Source organism: Condylura cristata, unplaced genomic scaffold (genome assembly GCF_000260355.1).
Source record: "Condylura cristata isolate star-nosed mole 26May11 unplaced genomic scaffold, ConCri1.0 scaffold00016, whole genome shotgun sequence".
In the NCBI taxonomy this organism is placed as follows: domain Eukaryota; kingdom Metazoa; phylum Chordata; class Mammalia; order Eulipotyphla; family Talpidae; genus Condylura; species Condylura cristata.
The window spans coordinates 9,567,952-9,595,561 of NW_004567117.1; the positions used below are offsets into that span (position 1 = coordinate 9,567,952).

At 34.0% G+C, this 27,610-nt stretch overlaps 1 protein-coding gene across 7 annotated transcripts; it reads left to right on the forward strand.

The window, feature by feature from the left end:
• The first annotated feature begins 102 nt into the window (after window positions 1-102).
• On the forward strand, window positions 103-20,884 carry METTL4 (methyltransferase like 4). 7 transcript variants are annotated; one of them, XM_012725818.1, is made up of 9 exons: window positions 103-163; window positions 1,471-1,870; window positions 3,606-3,668; window positions 5,725-6,094; window positions 8,330-8,399; window positions 11,793-11,967; window positions 13,954-14,060; window positions 14,456-14,547; window positions 20,099-20,884. In XM_012725818.1, the coding sequence occupies exons 2-9, from the start codon at window positions 1,478-1,480 to the stop codon at window positions 20,242-20,244; spliced, it is 1,416 nt and encodes a 471-aa protein (XP_012581272.1). In that variant the 5' UTR covers window positions 103-163; window positions 1,471-1,477; the 3' UTR covers window positions 20,245-20,884. The 7 variants fall into 7 exon arrangements, with proteins under 7 accessions (XP_012581272.1, XP_012581270.1, XP_004683825.1 ...); XM_012725816.1 differs by lacking the exon at window positions 103-163 and adding an exon at window positions 291-518; XM_004683768.2 differs by lacking the exon at window positions 103-163 and adding an exon at window positions 291-424.
• The last annotated feature ends 6,726 nt before the right edge of the window (window positions 20,885-27,610 follow it).

The window sequence follows — 27,610 nt, forward strand, 5'->3', positions numbered from 1 at the left end:
CTTCCACCGGTCTGCGCCGTTCGAATTTTAAACTCTCCGCCGCTGATGACATTATCGCGCACGACGTGCACGCACGTGCGTAATTCTCACGCGCCACTCCTCGCCGGAACTAGCGTCTTGTTCGCGCTGCGCGACATAGCAGGTCACACTGGCGTATCCCGGCGTAAGTGTCCCCTGCGAGCTCCGATCCGATCTCTAAGTTTAACTCTTAAGACCCGAGTGCTACGAGCTGCAGAGTAGCTGCGGAGTATTCCTGGAGACGTCTTTTCCGTACAACAATATGGCCGCTCCCTTGGTTCAGGAAAGCCTCCTTACCCGCCTCCATCCCCCCATCCCCTTACTCTCGAAAGAGCATTTTAATGACCACTCTCTAGACTGATGCAAGTCTGGAAAGGCGGGATGCACTTTCCTGACAAGGCAAGCGGTGAGATAGGAGATAGTGATTGGTGAGCGTGGGTACTCCAGGCTTGGGAAGGCTCAGAATTTGCTCGTTGGGATGTCTTGGTCCTCTAGTGGTGGTAAGCGAGAAGCGAGACGGAATCCTGATGGCCGGAGGGTCGAGGCGTAGGCAGGTGTGAAGCCGAGAAGTGGGAGTGAGTTGAAGAGGTGCCTCTAGCACTGTAGATTGCTTTGTTAAAAAAGGAATTCCCTCTTTCTTAGGTTTGAATTCTGATGCAAACAGCTTAGAGAAGAGCTTGGACCTCAAGTTGGAATATCGGTGCTTTATGGCAGTCGTGCTGTTAAAACGAGAGTTGTAGTTTTGGACAAGTCAACAGAGATCAGGAATTTTAACCTTGCAGTTTTGCTCAGATTTAGTGCTTCTGATGTGCTATTAAGATTGCTTTTCTCTCTGGCTAGTCACTCTTTTTCACTCTTTCTTTTTGCACTCCATTGGTAACATTGATTATGTAGGGCTATGATAATTGATTATGTAGGGCTATGATAACGGAAGACTGATTTATTTTTACAAATGTAGTTTGAAAAAACAGGAGTTCACTTGCAAATAGCTCTCAATAATATTGACTTTAAAAAAAAATCTCATTAAAAGAATGAATTCATACAGATAATGTAGCATTCTTTACGTTCATAGAATTCTCTCACCTTTTAAGTATTTACTGTCCTAACTTGGGGAATACACTTTGTAGTTACGTCCAGGGACCAAGCAGAAGTTGAGTGGAGGTCCAAAGAAAATAGGGATTCCAGAAATAAGAAGTGATAAGCCTTTTTGGCCATATTGACTGGAAAAAAAAATGAATTCTCAGGGTTGAATAATCCACCCTGGAAATTGAGAATTCATATTAAAACATTACAGTTTTGCTTAGTCCTGTATAATAACATCTTTAATGTTAAAGTCTCTTTTGTGTACATGTCAGGTTTATGTTTGCACATCAAATTTGCCTGTGAATATAGTTTGATTGAAATTTTTACTTCTTGTTTATAATTTCCAGAGTTTTTTTTTTTTTTTTAAAGGAAGAGAATGTCTGTGGTGCATCAGCTGTCACCAGGATGGTTACTGGATCATCTTTCTTTCATAAACAAGAGTATCTATCAACTTCACCAGCTTTGTGAACCTTGTTGCTGTAAAAATGAGCCCATTTCTGTCCACCTTGATTCTCAACACATGAGTTCTGTATCCTCTTTTGGAGCTTCTACTACTTTTATCACTTCTGATTCCACCACAAAAGCACAGAGTGATGATGGAGGAAATTGTGAAAAATTCATTCAGAAATATGTTTTTCGATCTGAACTGTTTGCTATCACTAAACCTTATCTAACTTCAGCTGCTGACAAAGAATGTCAGCAGAGTACTGAAAAAGAAGATCTAATGGATGGTGTTAAAAAAGAAATTTCCAGTTCCACAATTCGGAAGGTAGAAAGTTTAAGAAATATTTATATTTTTATAAAAATACATAAATTATTCTAATATCTCAATATCTTGTGATTATTAAGTATAAAGAGTTAGTAAAGCATAAGAAAGCTTTAGTTTATCCAGAGTAATTTGTAACTCTTTCCTAACATTCTACCATGCTTCTAGACCAAATTTCTGCTTAGGCTTTTGTATTAATTTGCATGTTATCTTCACTTGTTTCAGCTCAAAAACTTGGCACCTGTCTCTGCAAGAAACTAAAGCAGTATATGCATTTTGGGAGCTTTTTAGAGACCTCTCCTTTGGGAATAAGCTTTCACGATAAAAGTTTGAAAGACGGTTGATATTTATTAGAGAGTCCTAGTGATAAAAGTAGAAAGCTAAGTGGAAACTGTTCTTAAAGTATATATGTGTACACACTGTTGTAGTCTTTCAATAAAGTTTTGAGAATGCCATATAGTATCAAATTAATTATGGTTAAATATAGTTTATGTCTTTGAAGAGTTCAGAGGTGATTTAACAAAGTCCACTTCAGATAGATTATATTAAATTTTTCTTTGTTAGAGTTGGAATAATATTAACTACTTAACAAATGCTTTGGATCTTTCTGTATACATAGAGTAATGAGTAAGGGAATAAGATGAGTGCAATCCCTGCCCTCGTAGATCTTCCAGTTGAGTAGGGAAAAAAGACATAAGTAAGAGAGTATGTTGAGAATCAGAATAAAGAAAGTGCTGAAGATAATTTAGTATACTGTTGTATGTACCTGAAGTAGATCTTATAATATTCTCATGATATCTTGTACATATCTTTCTTTTTTCCTTTCAGCAAATATGTATCAATCATCTGCTTTGTGTGTCAAGCACAGAAAAGAAAATAAATTTGTAGTTTCTGAGCCCTTAGTAAAAATAGTAAATAGGTGATTTTTAATTATTATAATTCAGAAAAATAACAAACATTTGTAAGAGGAGTATGGAATTAACTTTTAATGTTTTGACCCTAATGTGGGTAAATGTCTCATTTTAGTATGGAAAAGTGTAGATGAATGAATGTTATCGTGAGTAAACATATTTATATTTTTAATATGTTAAAGCAAATTGTACACTTAGCTTAAAAGTGAGTCCCTTATTTAGTCAACAAACATTATTAATCTGCTAGGAATTTACTATCATATAAGCACAGGGGTGTTGGCAATGAAAAGTACAAAAATCCCTGCATTCACTGCACTGTCTTACATGTTCTTTCTATGGAGTTGTTAGGCATATAGCAGTGTTAATAAATCTGTTTGTGCCTAACCTTCAGATCAATTGTAATGAGCTATAAGCACATGGGATTTTATTTTTTTGATGATGGTGTATTGATAGTTATCAAAAATGCAAGTTTGGAATATTTATAGCATCTATCTCAGCTGATAAAGTGCAACATTGTGTTCTTATACAATGTTTTTATAATTCTGTTTTCATGCAGCTCAACAGTTGTGTTCTACAGGTGTCAGTACCAGATCTTACTAGGAGCAGATAAGATTGATGTGACTTAGCACCCATTAACTTGATAGTTATAGTAGGGAAATAATTATTTGTTTGCTTGACTTCCATAGTTAATTATTTCTTCTTAAAGGCTAAGACTGTTGCAGGAAGTATGAAAAGTGTGATAAAGAGAAATATTATATTTAAAAATACCAGTGTTATAGTAGTTTGAAATGTAATTCAAACATTTTCTCCCTGGAATTACTCTTTAGAAGCGTAAAAGATGTGCTGTTTTCAATCAAGGTGAATTGGATGCTATGGAATATCATACAAAGGTAAGATGTAAAATGTTTATTGATGACACTGGAAGATTGTGAGTTGTGTAGATAAATGGACACCATAATTTGATGATTCTTTAAAGTCAAACAATCATTTTGATCAAGGTTAGAATTTAATAGAGTGCTTGTTTTTTTTTATAATACTGAGTCATTTTTAAAAACTAATTTTATTAAGACTTCATAATTGTTTATTAATTTTATATATTTAACAAGAGTAGACATTAAGTTTGGAATTTTTATAATTTATGAAAGCTTATTGTACACAGATAAAACAATTTATTAAAATAGTAGCAGAAGAAAGCCTGAGTAATGTGATGGATTTATTTTTAGAACAAAGAAATAAAGAAAATTTAGGAGTCAAGAAAATGAGGGGGATGAAGAATAATGTAAAAAATGTATTTATAAAATTAAAAAATTAGTTGTGTAATAGCCTAAGAAAAGGAAAATGAGAGGAACTGAAGGAAGTATTAAAATGGGAAAATTGGGATTGGAATTTGGCTTAGGAGGGATAATAGTACAACTTTGATTATGTTGCAAGATTAAACTGCAGAAATATGCAAAAATACAGGGTCTGCTATACAGTTAAGATTAGTAATTTTACTTTGATATTAAATGAAATTAGGGGATAGAGTTGCTTGAGTTTGTATATATTCAATTTGCTAAATACTTGGGACTGTTAATGATTACTATAAATTATAAAACATTTTGTTTGTACACTGTGGAATGCAAAAGAGTGGTTAGAGATGAAGCTGGGAAGATAGGATTTAACAGATTATATAAACATTTATAGACATGAAAGCCCTTCTGACAATTCTAAGGGTAGTCAGAAACTATTGAAAGTGGTTGAATTGATCAAATTTGCTTTTTATTCTAGCTTATTAATACTTGGATAGTTAATACATTAATATTGTAAGGATTAACATGCACAAAAAGTATTATGAAATCTTTCTCTAATTTCTGTCTCTGTCACCTCTTCCTCTTTTCCTATGTTTCTACTGGTGATTTTCGTATACAAATATTAAAGTTCCTCTGTTTTCATATTTCATACTTTTGCAACTTGCTTTTTCCCCTTCAAATTAACATAGCTTACAATTTGTTTTATTGTCCTTTTTTAAAATATAACATGGAATTTATTGGTTTATGTACATAGTCTTTAATTGCTGACATTTAACTGTATTATGCATAAGCCATTTCTGTGTGTATATGTGTATCTGCAGGAAATTGAATTACTCGGTTGAGGGTTTGAACATTTTGGTAGATAATGCCACATTGCTACTATAGAGGTTGTATCATTTTATTAAGATGCCCAAAATTTATAATTTTGTCTCCCCATACATACTGACATGGTAGTTATCATTTTTGATCTTTGTTAATCTGGTAGATGAAAAATAGTATTTCAATATAGGTTTCATTTGAATGTCTCTTATGAAAGAGTAAACATTTTTACAAGTTTAAAAACCATTTGTATTTTTTTTTATGTCAACAGTTGTTTTTACACACTTAAAAATTGGACTGTTTGCTTATTGATTTATGGATCTTGTAAGAGCTTTTTGTATGTGAGGGAAATTAGCTCTTTGTTTTTGATAAATAGCAAATGTATTTTCCCAAGTTTGTCATTTTAACTTTCTTTTCTTGTTATTATGTCATACAGAAAATATTATGTTTTATTTTTTATTAGTTACTTACTGTAATTTTGGGATTACATTTTTACTTCTTAAGTTGTGCACATGGTCCATTTACCCTCCGCTAAGTCTCCCATGACAGTTCCCGTTCTAAAACTTCCCTCCCACAGCTCCTCTCCCATCAACCCTGTTCACTTTGGTAACTAGTACTAGATTTGTTCTCACTGCATTTTGCCATGTATGTCTTTCTTAAAGGTACATTATATTCTTACACATCTTTTCATTTTAGTATAAAAAAATTCTACTGTAAGCATTAAGCATTTTATTTCAGTTTCTGAGTTTAAATATTCAAAACATCATTGGGATTTTTCATTTAGAAAATTGCTTTCATGTCTGTGATATTTTAATATACTTAAAAAATTCTCTTACAGATCAGGAGACTGATTTTGGATGGTTCTTCACAATTAATCCAAGAAGGTCTCAAAAGTGGCTTTCTTCATCCACTTTCTGAAAAACGGGACAAGTGCAGTGAGCCCGTTACTTTACCTCTTGATACCTGCAATTTGTCAGAGTTATGTGAAATGGCAAAGCATTTGCCTTCTCTGAATGAAATGGAACTTCAGACATTGCAATTGATGGAAGATGATATATCTGATATAGAGCAGGATTTATTCTCGCGGGTTGTTGAAAACAACTCCAACTTTACAAAACTGATTACTCTAATGGGACAGAAGTACTTACTGCCACCAAAAGCCAGTTTTCTTTTGTCTGATATTTCTTGTATGCACCCTCTTCTGAGTTGTAAGTAATTGTTATATATATACTATTAGAAAAATAGCTTTTCTATGGCCTCAAAAGTTAAGAGCTAATCTGATGTTAAATGAAGGTCAATATTTTATGAAGACAAGGAGGACACTTAATTTTCTTAATGTAATTTTTCTTTTAATATTTAATTTCAAAATGCTAGCTTTTTAAAAAAATAATATCATAGTTTATTTTTACATCATTTTGTGCATTTTTCCATCTCAGTTGTAATCCCCATGGAAACTTTTGCTTTTTGAAAAATTTGACTTTTTTAAATTATGGAAAACGGTTAAAACTAGTCTCCAAAAGAGTAAATACAGTTACTGTTGTGTACTTAGAGATTCGGGATGCAATTAGTTTTGACTAAATAGCAATACTTTCTTCATAGAAAGTAGGACCATTTCATGTATGAATATTAATTCCCAAATAATTCTAGCCTTTTAGACTAGTTAAAATATTCAAGTTTGTCATATAAAATTTGTTGAACTACTTTCTTATATGAAATTATCTTTTTTTTTTCTTTAAAGATTTATTTATTTATTCATACAGAACTGGGGTACAGGCCAGAGATGTGGAGGGTGAGAGGATTCACCAGAGACAGAGAAGGGACCAGAACAGACAGAACAATGAAGTACACTGCTGAGGGGAGCAGCAGGCGGGTCAGGAGAGGTCTGCCACGCCCTGTGGATCTCCTCGGGGCAGGCGGGAATCGAACTCATGCGGAAGTGGATTTAGCTTCTCAGTGCTGTGCTTTAACCTGCTGCGCCACCAGGGAGGGCCTAAAATTATCATTTGAAGATATTGAATTCCACAGTCACACAGACCTGAATTTGACTTTCAGTTCTGACGCTTAATTTTGAGACTAGGTTATGCACTTCACAAAAGTGAGTCTTATTTTCCAGGCTAGAAGGTGGCTATGCTTCTGAAGACCATTTTGAGGATCAAATGAGATAATTTGCAAAGGGTGCTCAGCTTAGTGATTTATGTATTTTTAAAAAGCTGTAACTACTATAATACTCTTTGGGATGAGGAATTTAGGAGGTATTGATGAAGTTTAATTTGTATACTTATTGTTATTTGGACATTTTTACAGCAGCATTTTAAGTTATTAAATTAGTAGTATTTCTTATTAGTGAAAAAGTTCTGTTTTTGCTGTTAGCCCATTCTACAGTGTCATAAATTCTTCTTGGTAAATGACAGAATAACATGTTATTGTGTAAATCATGCTATATCCTAACATATTACTCTTAAGTTTTGATTACCTATGAGATTGTACATTTATAAAAATATACCTATGTCTGTAAACAGAGGAAAGAGGTAGGTCTTCCTTACAATAAAATTCTGATTAATAAAGGTAGGTAGAATGATGGTCCTACAAGATTTTCCTTTATCAATACCACACTAACTGTAATTAATGTTAAATTAGTGGGTGAAAGGATTAAAGACAATAATTGCACAGTCTTAAAATCTGCCCCCATAAGGTACTAATTACAACGCAAAAACTGTTGAATCCTGACAGATAACACTTTAACCAAGCGATCAAAATTAGTAATCAGTACAATGTGACATTTGATGTCCTGTACTTTCTAATGTATTGCTATAAGAGCATGGCACTACTTATGTGGTTCCAGAAATAAATAATCCAAATATAATTATGAAGCAATACCACACCCAAGTAGAGGGTCATTCATAAATGTCAAAAGAATGGCGAAGAATTTATCCAGAGTAGAGAAGATTTAGGAGACAAGGCAACTAAATACAATGTATAATCCTGATTTGGATATTAGGGCAGTAATAGACAGCTGAAGAAATTTTGTCATGGTCAATATATCAGTTATAAGACTGAAATTAATTAAAAGAAAATACCAAGCCAAGAAGCCTACAAAACCCATGTAAGTTTGAAGGGACCATATTCATATGACTGCCAAGACTTTAGGGCATTTACCACTCTCTGGTGGCCTTTTCATTAACTGTGGCAGTCTCTGCAAAAATAGGTGAAATTATATTCAAGTCCCAGAGGTTATTAGAGTAACTCTTAATTATTAGAGTAAGCTTTTAATTTGTTTTGATAAATTATTTGAATAAGTACCACAAATCCTTTTGTGACATTCCATTATATTCCATTTGTGTCTGTAGTGAGTGTATTTCAGTTTTGAAAAACATGTTAGGTTTTTAAAGTGATCACATATAGAAGAATTTACTGAAATTGTTTCTTTTTTCTTTTTTTTTCAGGTAAAAAAATGTATGATGTAATTGTGATAGATCCACCATGGCAGAACAAATCAGTTAAAAGGAGCAATAGGTAAGTGCCTATCCATTAGATTTTTTTTTTAAAGATTTATTTATTTATGCATACAGAACTGGGGTACAGGCTAGAGGTGCAGGGGTTGGAGTGGGTGAGAGGTTTCACCAGAGACAGAGTAGGGAGCAGAACAGGCAGATCTACTGACATACACTGCTGAGGGGAGCAGCAGGCAAGACAGGAGAGGTCTGCTGTGCCATGTGGGTCACCTCCCTGGCCAGGAATTTGTGCTGCGCCTGCTTCAGATAGTTTCATAGTGTGGTGTTTTAACCCGTTGTACCACAAGGGTGGGCCCAGATTTGCTTTTTTTTTTTTAAAGATTTATTTATTTATGCATACAGAGCTGGGATATAGGCCAGAGGTGCAGGGGTGGTGAGAGGATTCACCAGAGACAGAGTGGGGAACAGAACAGGCCGACTGACGAAGTACACTGCTGAGGGGAGCAGTGTGCGGGTCAGGAGAGGTCTGCCTAGCCATGTGGATCACCTCTAGGGCGGGGATCGAACTCATGCTGAAGAGGCTTTAGCTTCTTAGTGCTGTGCTTTAACCCGCTGTGCCTCTAGGGAGGGCCCAGATTTGCTTGCTTAAAGTAATTTTTCTTTTATTTTCCTGTTACATATTTTGAAAGACCACTTTACAGTTTAGTTTGTCTGAAACTACTAAAACACTTTTATTTTAAAATTTTAATTCCCTCAGTTCATTTGAACTAGCAATAATCAGATGTAAGAAAGGCAAAATTAATATATTTATTAATGACCAAGATTACTGACTGAACCAGTTCATGAACTTTTCCGGTAACACAAAGGATGTAACTTTTGGACCTTTCTTTTATAACAAATGCTAAAGGTTAAAATATGTGCCCAAATAATTTTTCTTAATAATCTGTTTATGGACTTCTCTAACACATGCTTAAATGTTGGAATTCTTGTCAGCATGAGCCAATGAAATCAGGCAGCCTCTGGAAGCTGGAAGAGACAGAGAAACAGGTTTTCCTCTGTAGCTTCTGAAAGGGAATGCAGTCCTGCTCACACCTTGATTTTAACCTCGTGAGACCCCTGTCTGACCTCTTACAGAATTGTCAGATAATAAAGTTATGTTGTTTAAGCTACCAAGTATGAGGTGATTTGTTATAATGGCAGTAGTAAATGAATATGGCATCAATAGCTGATTTTGCCTAAATTAGTTATTGTGGGGATTGCCAAATGGTGACTGTATAATACCATCTTTTAAATGCTCTACTGTAAGAAAGAGTTGTAGAAATTTTGAACCATATTTCATGGGTTTGATAAGTACATTGATGTTTTATTAACCATGTCATAATCTTTAGCTGTGAAAATAATTAGTAAATTTAAAGGGAGAGCAGGATTCGGGATGAATAGGTTTGATTGTGAATTCAAAGGTTAGGGTAGGTTACGGGGTAATAAAGATGAAGAGAGTCTGTGTATGAATCCTGTGTAAGAATCCTGTATGACAGTTGACTGTAAATTTCTTTTACCTCTCTGAGTCATTCTTGTGAGTGCTACTGGAATTCTGGATTCCTTTAGACAAATGTGCTGACTTTCTGATGTTTCATAAATTTTCACTCTCTTGATGTTTTGTATTTTAGTCACAAGGATGAATGGCCTATTTTATTGGGTTGTGAATATTAAATTATAAGCTTCTTGAAAGAAGGATGCTGTTATATACTTTTAAATCAAGATAAAATTCACCATTTTAACAACTTTAAAGTATACAGTTCATTGATTTAATGTATTAACAATGTTGTACAAATATAATTGTGCCTAATTTTAGACTATTTCCATTATCCCATAGAGAATCTCCATACTTTTCAGTTATCTCCTTTGCCTGTTTCCTGGCAACCACTAATCTACTTTCTGTTTCTGTGAACTTGTCTTTTGTGGACATTTCATATAAATGAAATAATACAGTATGTGATCTTTGTGACAGGCTTATTTCATTTGACACATGTTTTCAAGGTTATATATAGTATATATCAGTACTCCATTCCTTTTTATGACTAATGAAATTCCATTGTACATGTATGTATACACACACACCACATTAATTTATGCATTAAATTGTTAAACTTTTCTGTGAGTACATATATTCAAGAATTTGGTTTTGTTCAAAGAGTAGTCTGACCTTTGCTTTCAAATTCTAGGAGGTGATCTCTGTCATACCTGATAGAATTGTCCTTATTTACTGTGTGCAGTAGAGGGGATTTCGTGAGGAGATCGGGAGACTGACTATATCAACAATCTTAGGGTGGAGACTGGCTGCACCAGAAAGAACAACCATATTATTTAGGGTGGTGGAGACTTTTTTTTTCCAAATAAAGTTTTATTGCTTTACTACTGATTTTAATACTGTGTAAAATTAGAGGGCACCTTTTCACCTCTGTGCATATAAGCCTCATTTCCCATGAGATGGGGGCTTTGAATCACAATACTATCTGTCCACCTGGAGACTGAGTTTAACCACATAGGCAGTCAGTCACTTACCAGGCCTACATCATGAAACTCCAATAAGGACTCTGGATGTGGAAGCTCATATTAGTACACATTGTGGCCAGGAGAGTAACATGTTCTGACTTCATGGGAAGGACAGTGGAAACTGTTTGAAATCCTTTCCTTTGACTTATTTTAATCTGTAATAAATCCTAATAACATTTACATAAGAAATGGTAACAAATCTTTCCTTGTGATAAACTGTACCTATGAGTATACCAGAATGTTACAGTGGGTTGAGAGTTATAGCCCGAAATCAGCAATAGGGGAGTTGAAACAATATTGACATCTTCTCTCCCTGTGGTGTGTGTAGGGTGTTGGAAAATGGACCACATCCATTTGAGTGGGCATTATGGAGGAAATAGTATTCTAGCAAGAGAAACTATATACTGTGGATGACCAGGAGTGCCAGAACATATTGTGTGTGTGTGTGCACGTGTGTGTGTGCATGAGGGTTTCGGACAGTCCACTGGAATTAATTGGGAAGAAAGAATAAAGCAGAATAATAGGTTTAAAGTTAAACATATTGTGGGATACCGAAACATTAGTTTTAAGATGTGTAATGTACAGACTATAAGAAGAAAAAACTAATTTTTGAATAAGAAGAATGAATATCACAAGTATTAGTAAAATTACTGAAATGAAATACCTTTAGAAGTGATAAAAGAAATTATAGCTTGACAATTTTAAATCAGTAAAAATGTTATTTAGGACGTGCATATTATTACATGTCCACTGGGTGTCACTATGACTTCATGTTTAGTAATACAAATAAATAGGTCTGGTGCTTTTAGTTTGTGGAGTCAGTGTTATGCAGGTCTGTTCCCTGATTATGTTTCTCTTTTGTAGTGAATTTTGCTAAGTTTTGTGTGTGTGTGTGTTTTAGGTATAGTTATTTATCACCACTGCAAATAAAACAACTGCCTGTCCCTACACTTGCTGCTCCAAACTGTCTTATTGTTACTTGGGTAACCAATAAGCAGAAGATCCTACGTTTTGTAAAGGAAGAACTTTATCCTTCTTGGTCTGTGGACATTGTTGCTGAGTGGCACTGGGTAAAAGTAAGTTCAAGAGTTAACTGCTTTATTAATCTAATATGACATGTAAGTACTATGTACTTCTCAGTATTTGACACAGCACTGCTCCTATAGTCTAAGTAAAAGTTTTACTTTACTCCTAAATATTTTTATCTTCTTATTCTCAGGTATTTTTACCTGTCCTGTGTCTTTGTACTAGAGTCCTAAACTTAGGAAATCATTCCTTGATTTTCTTTGAAAATCATTCAGAAAGATACCAGGATGACATTATTTATTTTTTTAGTGGATTGCAATTGTTTTTTTATTTAATTGATTAATTTGTAGTCGAGGTGATACTTGGATTAGGTATTAGCACTGTAGTGCACCCACCACCAACTTACCCATAGGCCACCACCAATGCATTTCCTTCCCACTTTGTTCTTTCCCCTTCCCTTCTTCCTCCTCTCCTTGGTGTTTCAGTTCTTATAGTCAGCTGTCAAGGGTTAGTTTTTAAGCTAGTCTTTACCTGACTCTTAGTTTAGCTTCTTTATATCCCACATATTAATGACATCATCATCAAAGCTCTAATGTCTTTTTAAAAAACAACTCAAACTCTGGGGGAATCTCTCCATCACTGATTATAGAAATAGCTTTATCCTTCATCTGCCTCCTCTTTACAAATCCTCCATTTCAGTCATTCTTTGTTACTTTTTTCACCACACAAAAAATGTTGTAATTATGTGAGGCCATGGATGTTTACTGGCAATCATTTCATAGCATATACTTCAATCATTATATTGTACAATTTGGACTAATGTTACATATTAGTTATATCTCAATAAAATTTGGGGAGAAAAGAATGAGAATTTGTCAAGGATTCTTAAATAACAGGTATGAATATTCTGACACTGAAAAAATATATCCCCATAGTTAATGAATGAATTGATATTGTGAATTGTTTTTGATTTTGACTAGCTAGTGAGACTTTGAAAGTCTGATCACCCCAGAGTGAAATGATATAATTGAATTCCTGGGTTTATAATGCTAAGAGACTAGACCAAATATTGTCTCTCTTATCATTTGTCACCTTCTCTCATTAATTCTAGTTTGACAGTACTTATTGCCACTATTTTCCTGTAAGTTAAAAGAAAATACTTTTATCATCATATGCTTAGTCATGTTGATAATAATCAGTAAGTATTAGGTGAATTAATGGATTAATGAAGGCATGACTTCCATGAATAAATTTTAGTAGGGATTTTTATGTGCAAAATGATAAACATGATATTTAAAGTATTTTTTAATACCTTAGTGTTACACTGCCCAATATAATAGTGACTAACCAAATGAAACTCTTCAGCACATGAAATGTGCCTAGACTATATTAAGCTATGGTATGCATCAAATTTTAGAGACTTAGTAGGAAAAATGAAAGGAACATACCTCAGTAGTTTTTTGAATGGATCAAACATTGAAATGATAATATTTTAGACATATTAAATTAAATATATAGTTAAAATTACTTTTACTACATTAAAAAAATTTTTTTTAAAGATTTATTTATTTGTGTATACAGAACTGGGGTACAGGCCAGAGGCTCAGGGGCAACGAGAGGCTTCACCAGAGACAGAGTGGGGAGCAGAACAGGCAGATCGATGAAGTACATTGCTGAGGGGAGCAGCGGGCGGGTCAGGAGAGGTCTGCTGCGCCATGTGGTCACCTCTGGGGCAGGCGGGAATCGAACTCATGAGGAAGGGGCTTTAGATTCTCAGTGCTGTGCTTTAACCCGCTGCACCACCAGGGAGGGCCACATTTTAATTTTTTAATGTTGCTACAAGGGAATTTCCACTACATATGTGGCTTGCATTCTGCTTTTTTCGGACAATACTAACTTAGAGGTTTAGTAGCTTCTTTTTCCTTGGTAGAAATAACATAGACTGTTTAGGGATGGGGGGAAAACCCTTTTCTAGATATTTACAGATGTGTGGTTTTATTTTTTTTAACTTAAAAAAAAAAACTCTTTCTTGTCAGATTACCAGTTCAGGAGAGTTTGTGTTTCCACTAGATTCTCCACACAAAAAGCCATATGAAGTTCTTATACTGGGGAGAGTTCGAGAAAAAACTGATTTATCATTAAGGTAGGGAAGGTAATTTTTCTAAATTTGTGTAAGGGTAATAGTTTTTTAGCTTTTATTTTAGACCAATAAAATAATCATTGGCTTGCCTTAATTTTTACATTTTGAAAATCTGAAAATGAACCAGAGCAGAAAGGTGTGAATGGTATATATTACTACAATTTTATTTTATCTTTTGTTTATCTAGCATGCAGTGATTATTGGTTATTATTGTAGAAAAAGTTATAAATATGCTTTAATAATTAAAATTATTGGTTTCCTTTATTATTTCTAGTTTTAAAATTTATTTTACATTCACATAACATTTGAAAGGTGAAAAAAAATCAGGGTAACTGTGATCTTTATATATATAAAAATTGTCATTTAGACTATTATTTACTTTGTTCTGTTTTAATTAGGAATGCAGATGTAAAAGTGCTCCCCATTCCAGACCACAAGTTAATTGTCAGTGTGCCCTGCACTCTTCACTCACATAAGCCACCTCTTGCTGGTATGTGTTATACAATAGAATTGTAAATAAATAAAATAGAATGAATTATTCTATTCATTAAAATAAAACAGAATTATGTCTTCTGTGAGATTTAAAAAAGGATTTAGTATCTGAATGTGCTAAGGATTTGGAAATTAAATCAGATATGTGTTTTTTTTAATTAATGTTCTAAAATTTTACAGCAAAATTTATGAAACAGAATAATTTTAGATACCTCAGTCTTATTTTAATAATTAAAATTGTTTAATTCTTTTTAATTAAAATAACTTTTTCTTTGTTGAAGAACTGGATGTAGACCAGGCAGGGGATGAGAAGACTTATCAGAGACAAAATGAGGAACAGAACAGTTGGATTTACTGAAATACACTGCTAAGGGGAGTGTGGGTAAGACTGGAGGGGGCTGCTATGCCATGTGGGCCAGCTCCTTGGTAAGGGACTGAATGGAGGCCATAGCATGATAGTGCTGAGTTTTGACCCTAGGCCACCAGGGAGGCTCCCTCAGCCTTTCTTCTACCATTTTCTTAGGTTTCCCTTGTTATCAGTGTTCCCTGTCATTAGGAGCATCTGAGGATTATAGTTCAGCTTGGAGTTTTATTACCAGAGCTCTGTCTTTTGCTTGTTTAAGAATCAGGAGTTCAAAACAGCAGTCTAGGAGATGGTTCAAATTACCTCCATATTTCATAGAGGCTCTTAGTTTATGTTAAGAGGTTGTGTTGCTTTTCTGAATTATTGGAAAGGAGACTGAAGCTTTCACTTATTAATAGGCTTGTATGTTAGAGTATAGTGGAAAGTTTTGACTGTGGAGTTTGAATCCTGGCTCTGCTACTTGAGTTGCTCTATAATCATTTTTCACTTCACTGTGCCCATTTAATAATGATATTTACTCCTTTAAAGTTGTGAGATTGTTATATTTGAAACTCTGTAGCTAAAGTAGAATATGCTAAGTATTTCAAATGACACTCAAAGCAAAATAGGAGTGTAAGTCATTGAGAGATAGTGATTTTTGATATTCAGGGTTTATCATTCCAAAACGTTTGTTAGGAATGCATATTTTATTAATTTGGTGGTTCCTGCTTAAAAAACCCAAAACTTTAGAACTGCCAGTGAAGAAAACTACAGCTGCCTGCCCTATCACTTTGCAGAATATATCATTATTCTTCAACTGGGATATGTAGAAAAGTGAGTACAAATTCCTGAGCATTTTTATTGATACACTTAAATTGCTACTATGTAAAAGACTCCTTATTACTTTACTTCTATTTAAATGTCAATCTGATGATCCATTCTTTGATGGGAGGGCCTCAATGAATGGATGCCAAAATTTAAACGTTAGTGTCATACATTCTTTTTAATGCATTAACTATGCCTTAAATGAAAAAGTGAGATTAGATTGTTACTTGAGAAAAAAATTACCCTGAGAACCAGTTATATACTTAATATAGGAAACCTAATTTTTATTCTTCCACTTGAATTTTCTTTATCATTCAGGGAACACCAAAGCTTTGTTCAATGTTTGTCTTAGGACTTAATTTTTACTATAAAAAAGTCAAAAATTTAAAATAATTGTTTAAAAATGTTTTACTTTATGAAATCCAATAGATGAGACTAATAAACCTTTCATTCTCAAATAATAATAAATAATTATTTACAAGTAATATTCATTAAATTCATTTAAATAGAGTAAATTTATTTTTAAAGATCAGTCTTCAAAGATAAGATTTTAACAAAAAAAAAAAAAGATAAGATTTTAAGATAACAAATAAAAATTAGTCTTGCTCTAAAGTGTTAAAGCTAGTTCTGCTCTATTTCCAGTAGAGAGCAGCATGAACATGTTTTTAGGACTAAGAGCATTTATTTATAAACAAAAGTTAGATTTTGGGAAAAAACTTAATATGACTCAATTATATAATCCTTTTGTTTTGGTGAAATAGTATTAGATTAGAAATATTTGTAATCTTTTATTTTTCAATTCTTGCTAATGTACAATAAATACTTATGTTTTAAGTATAGAATGTACAAGTTAAAGTTACCAGAAAGCAGCTTTCAGATTTCTGCAATATATTTTAATCTGAAATCACAACTCTAGTGGAAAGTTTTGTTTTGGAAATTCACTAAGATGAATTTGAACCCTGGCACTGCTACCTGAATGAGTTTTCATCTCAGTGTGCTCACTTAAAGAGGGAACAATGCTATTTAACCTATGAATTGTGAGATTTAGATAATACATGTTCTGATTATAATGCTTAACACTTTTACATATAAATGTTCTTAAACTGTTTTACTTAAATTTATGAAATGAAATATCCTCTTACTTGCTTCTTAAAAATACCAAGATTAAAAAAGTTTATGCCTTGGAAAACAAGTCTCAGTGTTGAGAAATAAATCCACATTCTCTCATGAAAAGTAAGTTTAGTGCTATTTCTGCTGCTTACACACACACACACACAATTGGTAGCTATTCCATTTCAGGATGATATTTACACTGTTTTTATATTTTCAAATTTTCTCCTATTGATCAAAAGATAAGTGATAAATATCTATAGCTTATAAGCTAATATTATAACCACGTATTCTTTTTTTTTTTAAAAGATTTATTTATTTATTCATATAGAACTGGGGTACAGGCCAGAGATGCGGAGGGTGAGAGGATTCACCAGAGACAGAGAGGGGAGCAGAACAGGCATATCTACAAAGTACACCGCTGAGGGGCGCAGCAGGCGGGTCAGGAGAAGTCTGCCTAGCAACCACTTCTCCTCCAGGGCAGGCGGGGATTGAACTCATGCAGAAGTGGCTTAAGCTTCTTAGTGCTGCGCTTTAACCCGCTGTGCCACCAGGGAGGGCCCATAAACATGTATTCTGAAGTTGAAGATTTAAGGTAGGAAAATTATGAAATAAAAGTAGTTGGATCACAATTATTACTCTTCATATTTTACTTTTTTTTTTTTTTAACTTACTGCTTTACTTACTAACAATTTCTACAGTGTAAAACATAGTTTGATAAGAACTGTGTACTGGTGTTTGAATCATTTCTTCCTCAGAGCAACCACTTCTCCCAGAGCAAAAGGGGAATGACTGGCTAGATGTGGACTATTTCCTTTCCATAGTTAGAAGCATATTTTACTAGTGCCAAATGTTAATGTAATTACCTAACTATACAGATAGGGCATGGCTTTACTTAAATTTATGCATTTATATTTACTTTTTTTTTTTTAATTATTTATTTATTCATACAGAACTGGGGTACAGGCCAGAGATGCGGAGGGTGAGAGGCTTCACCAGAGACAGTGGGGAGCAGAACAGGCAGATCGAGGAAGTACACTGCTGAGGGGAGCAGCGGGCGGGTCAGGAGAGGTCTGCCACGCCATGCGGTCACCTCCGGGGCAGGCGGGAATCGAACTCATGCGGAAGTGGCTTTGGCTTCTCAGTGCTGTGCTTTAACCCGCTGCGCCACCAGGGAGGGCCCTATATTTACTTTTTTATTGAGATATAATTCATATCGTTTTTTTCAGATGTATGATATAAAGATTTGACATACATCTATATTGCAAAATGGTTACCACACTGAGTTTAGCTAGCATTCATCACTACACAGTTACAAATTTTTTGTGTGTAATGAGAAATTATAAGATCTCACATTTACTTTTAAATTGATATTTAAATTAATAAAAATAATACATTTCCATTAATTTGCTTTATTTCTTTGAAATAAATTCAATTCAAATAAATTCAGTTTCTTTGAAATTGAACATATATGGTTAATGAAATCATTATAACTTGACTTTCTGGTTTTCTCAATTAGGGAAAAAAAAAAACTATGTAGAAATGTTGTACATTGAGAAAGTAGGTGGCGGCAGATGGGTTTAGGTTCAGTGTATTTTGACACCCCAAGTACTGGCTATCTTTTCTTTTGGGTTGTGAACACTTAAGAAACATGAATATTCTTTTTCTTTGTGAAATCCCATATTTCTGACAATAGTGATTCTCAGGATAGTAAACATTTTTGACAGTTTATAGTTCTAAAATAGGGTGCTAACGTCTTTGTCTTTAAAACTGAACCAACAAGCAAAATCAAATCAATAAAATCTTACTTCCATATAACCTTATACCACATTAAAGTGAATTGAGAAGGCATTGAAGTCATGGGGAGAAAAGGAAATGTGATGTAGGCTTGTCCTCTAAGTATTTGGGGCAAATCTTTCTCTTTAATTTTGTAGCATTTAATTGTATACTTACAAAAGGACTAGAAGTCTTCATTTGAATTCAGTTGAGTTATAAACAGGCTTCCAGTCAAATGATTATTTTGCAATGAAGAACAGTTACATATAAATATAATATATAAAAGTTTTCATCATGTTTTCTTTTAAACTTTACCTATGTCAAGTATTCCTAAGAAACCCTAAAGAAAATTTGATAGATTTCTAACAAATTCAATCTTTTAGGCAATTAAAAACTTCTTGTTTTATTTATTTTGGTGTCTTTTCATCCCCTATTGTTATTTTCATTCTCAATTTCTGTGACATGGATAATACAGCCAACCAGCAAACATGACCAACATTAAATTGATTAAAATGTTTTTTTCATCTAAATGAGCATGTGTTTAAAAAGTTTTTCCCCCATTAATGTAAATCACAGCTATTTAGTAAATGTATTTGAAGTGCCTTTTTCTCAACAATTTTAAATAATTTTAAATAGTTGTTACTATATTGAATAAGGAATGCTTAACTGTGGAAATAATACAGTGAGATTTTAGGTAAAGAAGTATCTATAATTTGAAAGTGAAAGAATGTTCTTAGTACTACCACGTTTATAACTACACGGGCTATATTACTCTGAGTATTTCTGTGTTTAACTCCATTTTTATGTTCTAACACTAAATTATACATCTTTGGGATTCAGATTTTACCTTAGATTTTTTTTTTTAAGATTTATTTATTTGTACATACAGAACTGGGGTACAGGCCAGAGGTTCAGGGGCAGTGAGAGGCTTCACCAGAGACAGAGTGGGGAGCAGAACAGGCAGATCAACGAAGTACACTGCTGAGGGGAGCAGCCGGGCGGTCAGGAGAGGTCTGCCACGCCATGTGGTCACCTCCCGGGCAGGCAGGAATCCAACTCATGCGGAAGTGGCTTTAGCTTCTCAGTGCAGTGCTTTAACCCGCTGCGCCACCAGGGAGGGCCTTACCTTAGATTTTAAAGTAGGTTATCTTTATATTGTTTCTATAGATTTCATTTATGGGTTACATTTATTAAAAAATAACCAAGACAGTATTTAGGAGATAATTCTTTAGTATTAGAAAACTGAAAAGTTATCTGTGTGGATACTAAAATCCTTATTTCTCATCTGCAAATAAAAAACCATAAATCAAGACGACTGAAAGTTTTGATGGTATTGTTTCCAATCTCAAGGGTGCTCATTTTAAATAACTATCTAGTTATTAATAGGAAAGCCTGTGGTGAAACCTTGCAATTAACTTTGTTTTTTCTCACTTTAAAAGCTAAAAGGAAATTGATTAATTTCTTAGTGATAATTTTTTTTTTTTTTTTTTAACAGAGGTTCTAAAAGACTATATCAAGCCAAATGGGGAATGTTTGGAATTGTTTGCTCGAAACTTACAACCAGGCTGGACGAGTTGGGGCAATGAAGTTCTCAAATTTCAGCATTTGGATTATTTTATTGCTCTGGAGTCTGGAAGTTGACTGATCTTAATTTTCTTCTCCCTTCACTATACTATTTTTTTCCTTTTATTACCAACAAGTATATGTAGATATTTAACTATGACTATTTTTTTTTTAGCAGAATGACCAGAAGTGACTATCCTTATAATTTTGAGATTGATTTTATTTAGTTACATTCGTATTCCATATTATTCTATTAGGACTTAATACAAATAAAGAGAAAGATGGAAAGATTGTATTTTAAATGAAGAAATTCAGAAAGCATCTTGCCTATGGATTTTGTTTTTTGTTCCATATAGTTGTATGAAAAGAAACTTTGTACTATCATTCTAAAAAAATCAGGAAATTCACATATAAGACCAGATTTCTATTTTACTTTAAACATAGTAGCTTGTGTTCTTTCCTGACATCAAATTGTGGAACTCTGTAGTGGCGGTTACTTGGGAATGACTTTGCTCTCTAGTTTACCAAAGTACCTCTTTGCTGCATGCTACATACATTCTGGAATGGTATTCAAAGATTTTTTCCAAGTACTGTGTCATATGGAATCATGAAAACATTTTTGAAGGGTTTTAAATTGTTGTCAGGGAAACTTATCAGTACTTCCTCATTTTTTTGTTTTTCCAGAGGAAAATTTAAAAGCTGTTTCTTATAAAATGTCAGAAAGCAAACATTTTGTGTTTGTGAAAATATTATTTCTATTATTTACACATTTTTATGCAAATAAATATTTGTTTTCTAAGTAAAATATATTGAATGAAATGATTCTATACAAAGCATGCTGATTTGTTGTATATAACTTTTTAAGAAATTTTGGAGACAGTCTTTCATGTATTAACATTATTTGGCTTTCGGTTAGTTTTGAAAATGTATATATGTAGTCTGTATAACACCTAATCTTGATATAGAACATTTTCTTCAACCACAGAACTTTTTATGTGTCCTTTCATAGTCTCTCTTTGGCTCTTGACAAACAATGATTTCCTTTCTATTATTATTTTTACTTTTTAGAATTTCATGTAAGTGAAATCATATAGTATGTAATCTGTTGTCTGCTTCTTTCACTTACATTTTAAGAAAATATTTTACACTATAGTTTTTCTACTAACATTTATTGACTAAGTAAAATTAGAAATTGAATGAGTAAAATTAGAAGCTACTAATTATTGATTTGCTAAAGAAAAATGTTTTTTTTTTTTAAGATTTATTTATTTATTCATACAGAACTGGGGTACAGGCCAGAGATGCGGAGGGTGAGAGGATTCACCAGGGACAGAATGGGGAGCAGAACAGGCAGATCGACGAAATACACTGCTGAGGGAGCAGCGGGCGGGTCAGGAGAGGTCTGCCGCGTCATGTGGTCACCTCCGGGGCAGGCGGGGATCGAACTCATGTGGAAGTGGCTTTAGCTTCTTAGTGCTGTGCTTTAACCCGCTGCGCCACCAGGAGGGCCAAAATACGTTATTTTTTAAAGTTTGCTCATTTGTGTGTGTGAGCATAGTATTAAAGGTTTAACTTGGTATTTATAGCAGTATTCTAATTTGTTATTTAAAAGGAAAAAGTTATTAAACTGGAAGTGAATTAATGAGGTCATTTGAAACAGTTTAGCTTCTTGTGGTATTCATAGATTTTATATAGTATTGGAAGCATTTTATTCTCACCATGTTTTTGGACTTTTACTTTGCATCACATATACTGACAGGAGAGAAAAAAAGATTTTTTTTGTTGAATAAGTCTGATCTTTAAATCATGGGAGTCTTAGTTTTGCAGCAAGTATTTTATTTATAATACCATTTAATTGTTGGCTTCTATTTTGATCAAAGGTTGATTCTTCAAAATAAAACAGTGACATGCCTTTCTAGTGCAAAGAGGTCAGAGTAAGAGATCTGAACTTTGACTTCATTACCACTGAGTTTCAGTTGACTGAACTGATGAACATTAATTTAATTTTATATCATCTTTTCCTTAGGAGCTTTTTTAATTATCTTGTAACTTGTAAGAATGTTTTCTTTCCTTCGGCTGTATTATTTTTATAGTCAAAAGGACTTTTAGTACTCTTGGAAATGCTTATGGAAGGAGATGGAACAAGTGTTTATTGACTATTCTGTTTTTCTTTGCTGTGCTTTTTTTTTTTTTAAAGATTTATTTTATTTTTTCATACAGAACTGGGGTACAGGCCAGAGATATGGAGGGTGAGAGGATTCACCAGGGACAGAGTGGGGAGCAGAACAGGCAGATCGATGAAGTACACTGCTGAGGGGAGCAGCGGACGGGTCAGGAGAGGTCTGCCACCCATGTGGATCTCCTCTAGGGCAGGCGGGATCCGAACTCATGCGGAAGTGGCTTAAGCTTCTTAGTGCTGTGCTTTAACCCGCTGCGCCACCAGGGAGGGCCTGCTGTGCTTTTTAATGTATTTTATTGCATTTAGTCTTTGAACCATTTGAGAGCCTAGCTCCATTTAATAGTCAAGAAAAGTGGCCCAAGACTATTTTGACCAAAAACATAAATATTGAAGATAGAATACATAACTCCATGATTCCATACACCATACTCTATTCTATACAAGAACATGAAAAGCCAGGCAATTGCTAAGGAATTCTATAGTGATATACACTCTAGCCTGTTCCCTCTGGAATTTGGTTTGATTTGAACTTACTGAGACGCCATGTAAAGCCAATTGGCATCTTAGCCAGCCCATACAAAAAAAAATCTCTTAGCCATCTCACTTTCACATGGCTAACAACTGACACCACTTAAATGATTGCCTCAAGGTAGAGCATGGTACATGCAATTGGCAGAACCTGGACCACTTAATAGTGTCGTAAAATTAGAAGTTTACTAATTATTGATTTGCTAAAGAAAGGGATTGGGGAAAGAAAAGCTTCCCCTTTTTTGATTTCTATGGCCATCCCAAAGCCAAACTCTGCCCCCACCCAAGGCCAAACTCTGTACCCGCTTATCACTCTTATATTAGAGCTCTAAAACTGGGGACATCTTCACTGGAGTACTTAGTTTTCCTTCAAATTACTCACTTTCTTAGCATAATTGCCAAGAGGGGTGAGTTTAGCATCCATTTTTTCCTTAGTGCTACTTCAGAATCTTTGTTCCTTTTTTCATGTTGAACCTCTTTGGGGCTGATACCATCTGTGTGGAATAACCATTTGCACCATTCTAATTGTGATAGTGTGTGACTGAGGAGTACCCAGGGACCCCAGACTGTTACTGAGTGCACACTCTAAAAGGGATTCAGCCATCTGCAACAAACAGACTCAAAAGCTACAAAGCATACTCTGAAAGATTTTTAATAGATATTTGTATTTATAGAAAAAGAAAAAAGGATTTAAAATAATTTCCAGGAGAGCTCCCCAAATTACTCATTTCCTTGTGGTCAAATGTTTAACCAAACAGGCTTAATTTGTTTGGAGCCCTTGAGGTCTGAAAACTTGCCATAAGTCTAAGGTGGGAAAGCATAAGAAGGGGATCAGGTAGGTCTCAGAGAGATGGGACAGAAGAGAGATTCAACATTAAAACTATACCACATCAAGGTAACACACCATTGGGCTCTACTAAGGACCAGGAGTAACCTCTCCGGATGTTTCTCACCTATGTGTCTCTTCCAAGTATCTCTTTCAAGTTCTACATGTTTCTCATCTATAAGTCTTTCCCCAGCATTACTAGGGTGCAAGTAAGCTGATAAATCAGGAGAAACTGAGCTGCTTTCTGTGGCATACAAGTCCATCTGACTGCTCAGCTCCACTTCTAGTTTCCAGCAGCTCCCCAGTTTAGGAAGTCCTATGGCATCCTGGGACTTGTAGTCTAAGGTGGCTGCCTATAAATGGGAGTACAGAAAATGGTACCTCCTCTTCACAGAGTTGGATCTTTAATAATTGGGTTTTTTTTATCCACCTACCCTCTTCCCACTTGTTAGAAATATCTTTACAGTTCTCTATTAAAGTTGGTCTTACAGTTGACTTTATAGTATGAATTCACCTTCATTTTATTCTATAAATTTAGTATGTTAAATTAAGTTTATGATGTGTTCCTTCCAAACCTGCCACTATTCCTGAATTCTCTTAGTTTATAATTAGTTAACTATCTTCCAGATTTACTAAGTCAGAAATCAGAGTTATTCTGAATCCTTTCCTTTTCTGAGTATTCCATACATAATCTAGTTACTGTAGATACCACCTCCTTAAAATTTTCTTGAGACTGTTTCATGTTTATATTTGGCTTACCACGCCTTAGTACAATTTTAATTTCTTTTCATGTGGATAACTGTCATCTATTTCTAACTGCTTTCTATTTTTAAAATGCATTTTTTGAATCTATCCCCACATGCCAAAGTAATCTTCCTAAAACAAATCTGATCATCTCATTCCACTGATGAAATCCTTTTGTGACCCTACTAGCTCTCAGAATAGAAATCAGTTTCATCCCTTTAAGATAAAGGGCTGTCCTTGATGTGACCTTGACTTTCTATAATTCAACTACTATATCTTCTATATGGTCTATTTTGCTCTATACATATAGTTCTCTAGATTGGTCTTTTACTTTCTTCCCCATGCTGATTGCTATTAATATTTTGGAATCCATTTGAGTATTGACTTAGGTATTTGTAACTAAAAATGGGTTTTTGATCCAATTTAGGGAAATCAGTCCTTGAAACTTTTCTTCTGGAAGAGCTTACCTTTAATTATGAACTTAATGTTGCTGTAAATGCACATCTTTATATTAAGTGATTCTGAGTTGTCTTAGATTTATATCTTCTCAGACATAGCTTGGTAAACGCTTTCTTTAAGTGATGCTACTACAGTAAAATAGAGGTAAGATGAAACTGTTAGAACAATACATTAAAAATAGATAACATATCATTAGGAGTTTAACATGTAGAACAAAAAGATTCCATAGGTTCAAATGTGTATTTGATTTATTTATCCCAAGAGCTTGCCAATATTCTCATGCTAAAAAAGCTTATGGTACAAGATTACAAGAGTATTTAGTTTTGATAATATATCTGACTAAAAGCAGACTTATATCCCCTTGTTTATGACATCTGCCATTTGCCTTTGTTTTTTACACACAGACATAAACACATAATAGTGTGTTAATTTTAATTGTAATACAATTTAAATAAATCCACACAAATAGTAAAATATGAATGTTAGAAAAAAATACAACAGACAAAATAGAAAAGGAAAAAAGTTAAATAACTAGAAATTAATTAAATTTGTTTAATTATATAAGAATTAAACAGAATGGCTTCTTGTTGTCTAGCCTTGCTGTAGGGATTGAGAGGGTTATAATCTAGTCATCTGGAATTTGCAGTTTTATCATGGAGACGGGTAAAGCAGAAAAACTTAATAAGCTTGCAGAGGTTATAGCAATTACTGGCAACCTGAATAGTAACAGCAGAAAGTACAGCATTTAAGGTAAGAGAAATATATAAAAAGTTTTTCAAAAGATAAAATGAGGAAGACTTTCTATCTTTTTGTGCTTTAATGCCCTGTGGTGGGTTTTTAGTAGCGTATTCTTCATAGATCCAAATCAGAAGCAAGTTCCCTGGGTGACAAACTTTTATTTTCATAATCCTTTGTAGTGTTTGAAAAATTTCCTATTGAAGGAGGTGGTGGAAAATAAGATTTTCCAAAGGTTTCTGTGTTTTTAAGTGCTAAGTTGCAATGTTTTAAATTTGGATTGGATTTTGTTGATTCTTAATTCATACTCTCAAAGTAGTAGGTAGTGTGAGGTTGTTAGAGCTGTCTTGGCTCCTGATAGGAAGGACTGGCATAGTGATGGGTCTCAGATCCAGAGAGTATTTGGATAATATTTTACCTTGTCATCTCTCAAGAGCTTTTTGACAAGTAATGGATACTGTGGCCTTCTCTAGAAATTTTCATGATCCTTCCTAGTTTGTCTTACTTCTACTTCGTTATGGTAAGATCCTGAGGTGTCTATCATTTGTGAGGTATATTCCAAGTAATGAATGCCAAGCTTTTCCTACACTCTAGACTGCTTATCCCACAAAGATGGCACAGTAATGTAATTTAGAATTACAATTCTAAAGTTGAAGAGAGAGGGGTAAAATGTGATGAAAAGTAGCCCATATCTAACAACCTCGGATTTTTTGTGTTTGGCAGAGATGTGGCTTAAAACTGAAATGGATACGTCATTTCTCATATGAGCCTTGGTGAAAAAAAGGATACAAGAAAATTGTTCTTTTGTAAGGACAGAGCTGTTTCTGGTTTCATCTTATTGGGAAAGGAAGTATTTTTTTCATCTGGATCTCAAAATCACTTTTTGGTGGTTGGTAAAAATTGCTTCCTTTTCAGCCACTTGAACATCAATTCACTTAGACCCTCTCTCCTCAGGGCACCTAACTCTTATTATAAAAAAAATTACCTAAGATGTCCTCAGTGTTTAACAGCACCACCCAATTCTAATAACTTATTACTTTTGTTTTTTCTTCTGAAATTCTCAAGCTTTCTTTACAAATATTCCTCTTTATTTTCACTCTCTGTGACTTTATTTTGGCTCATCTGAGAATCAACTTCTGGTCCATTGTCTCAAATAAATATTAGTGTATCTAGCAACTAATTACATTTCAATCCCTTGGGCCTCAAGCAGCTTGTGATTTCTTGAATCTTGATTTTAAAAAAAGATTTTTTTAAGTATTTCCACAGCAATTATTTAATGATTCAACATCCTCAGAAACTTAAATTTCAGAGGAACAAATAGCCTTAACATAAGTCTAATTAAGCTTCATGTTACCCTAGTGAAGCAGGGAGAATAAGTAAGTAGGGAGGCTGCAATCATTTCCTCTGAAGCCTGATTAAAAACAAAGTTTTAAAATGTTAAACCAGTGCTAATCTGCATGAATGCTTCAGGTTTCATTTGAGGAAGAATTGTGGCTGCTAATATTATCACTAAAATATGTGAATCTATTTCCATAATCAGAGCCCTATGGGATAGAGCACAGATTTAATGTGGCTTTGGTGCTTACATGTTTTCTAGTACACTGATTAATGCTGTCCTCTCAAGTGGAACCCAGTCAAGGGGTAACCTGCCAGAGGACTATTTTCTATAAATTTCAGAACAAATAGTATCTGTGGAAGTATAAGACTAAAGAAAAGTTGATTAATATACCACAATTAAACTTGCCTTGTGAATTGAAGAATAGGGTGAAGGATAATGAACATATTGAAATGGTTCCACATGTTTAATGCATGACACATTTGTAATTAAAACAGATCCTGAAGGTAAGTTTGTATATACTAATATAATGACTTCAAAAAAACAGAATGTGTTATTAAATATCTACAGGGCATATTTCCCAAGTGGAGAATGTGAAAATTTGGCTTTGCTTCATCAACAGTTGTTTATCAGAAAC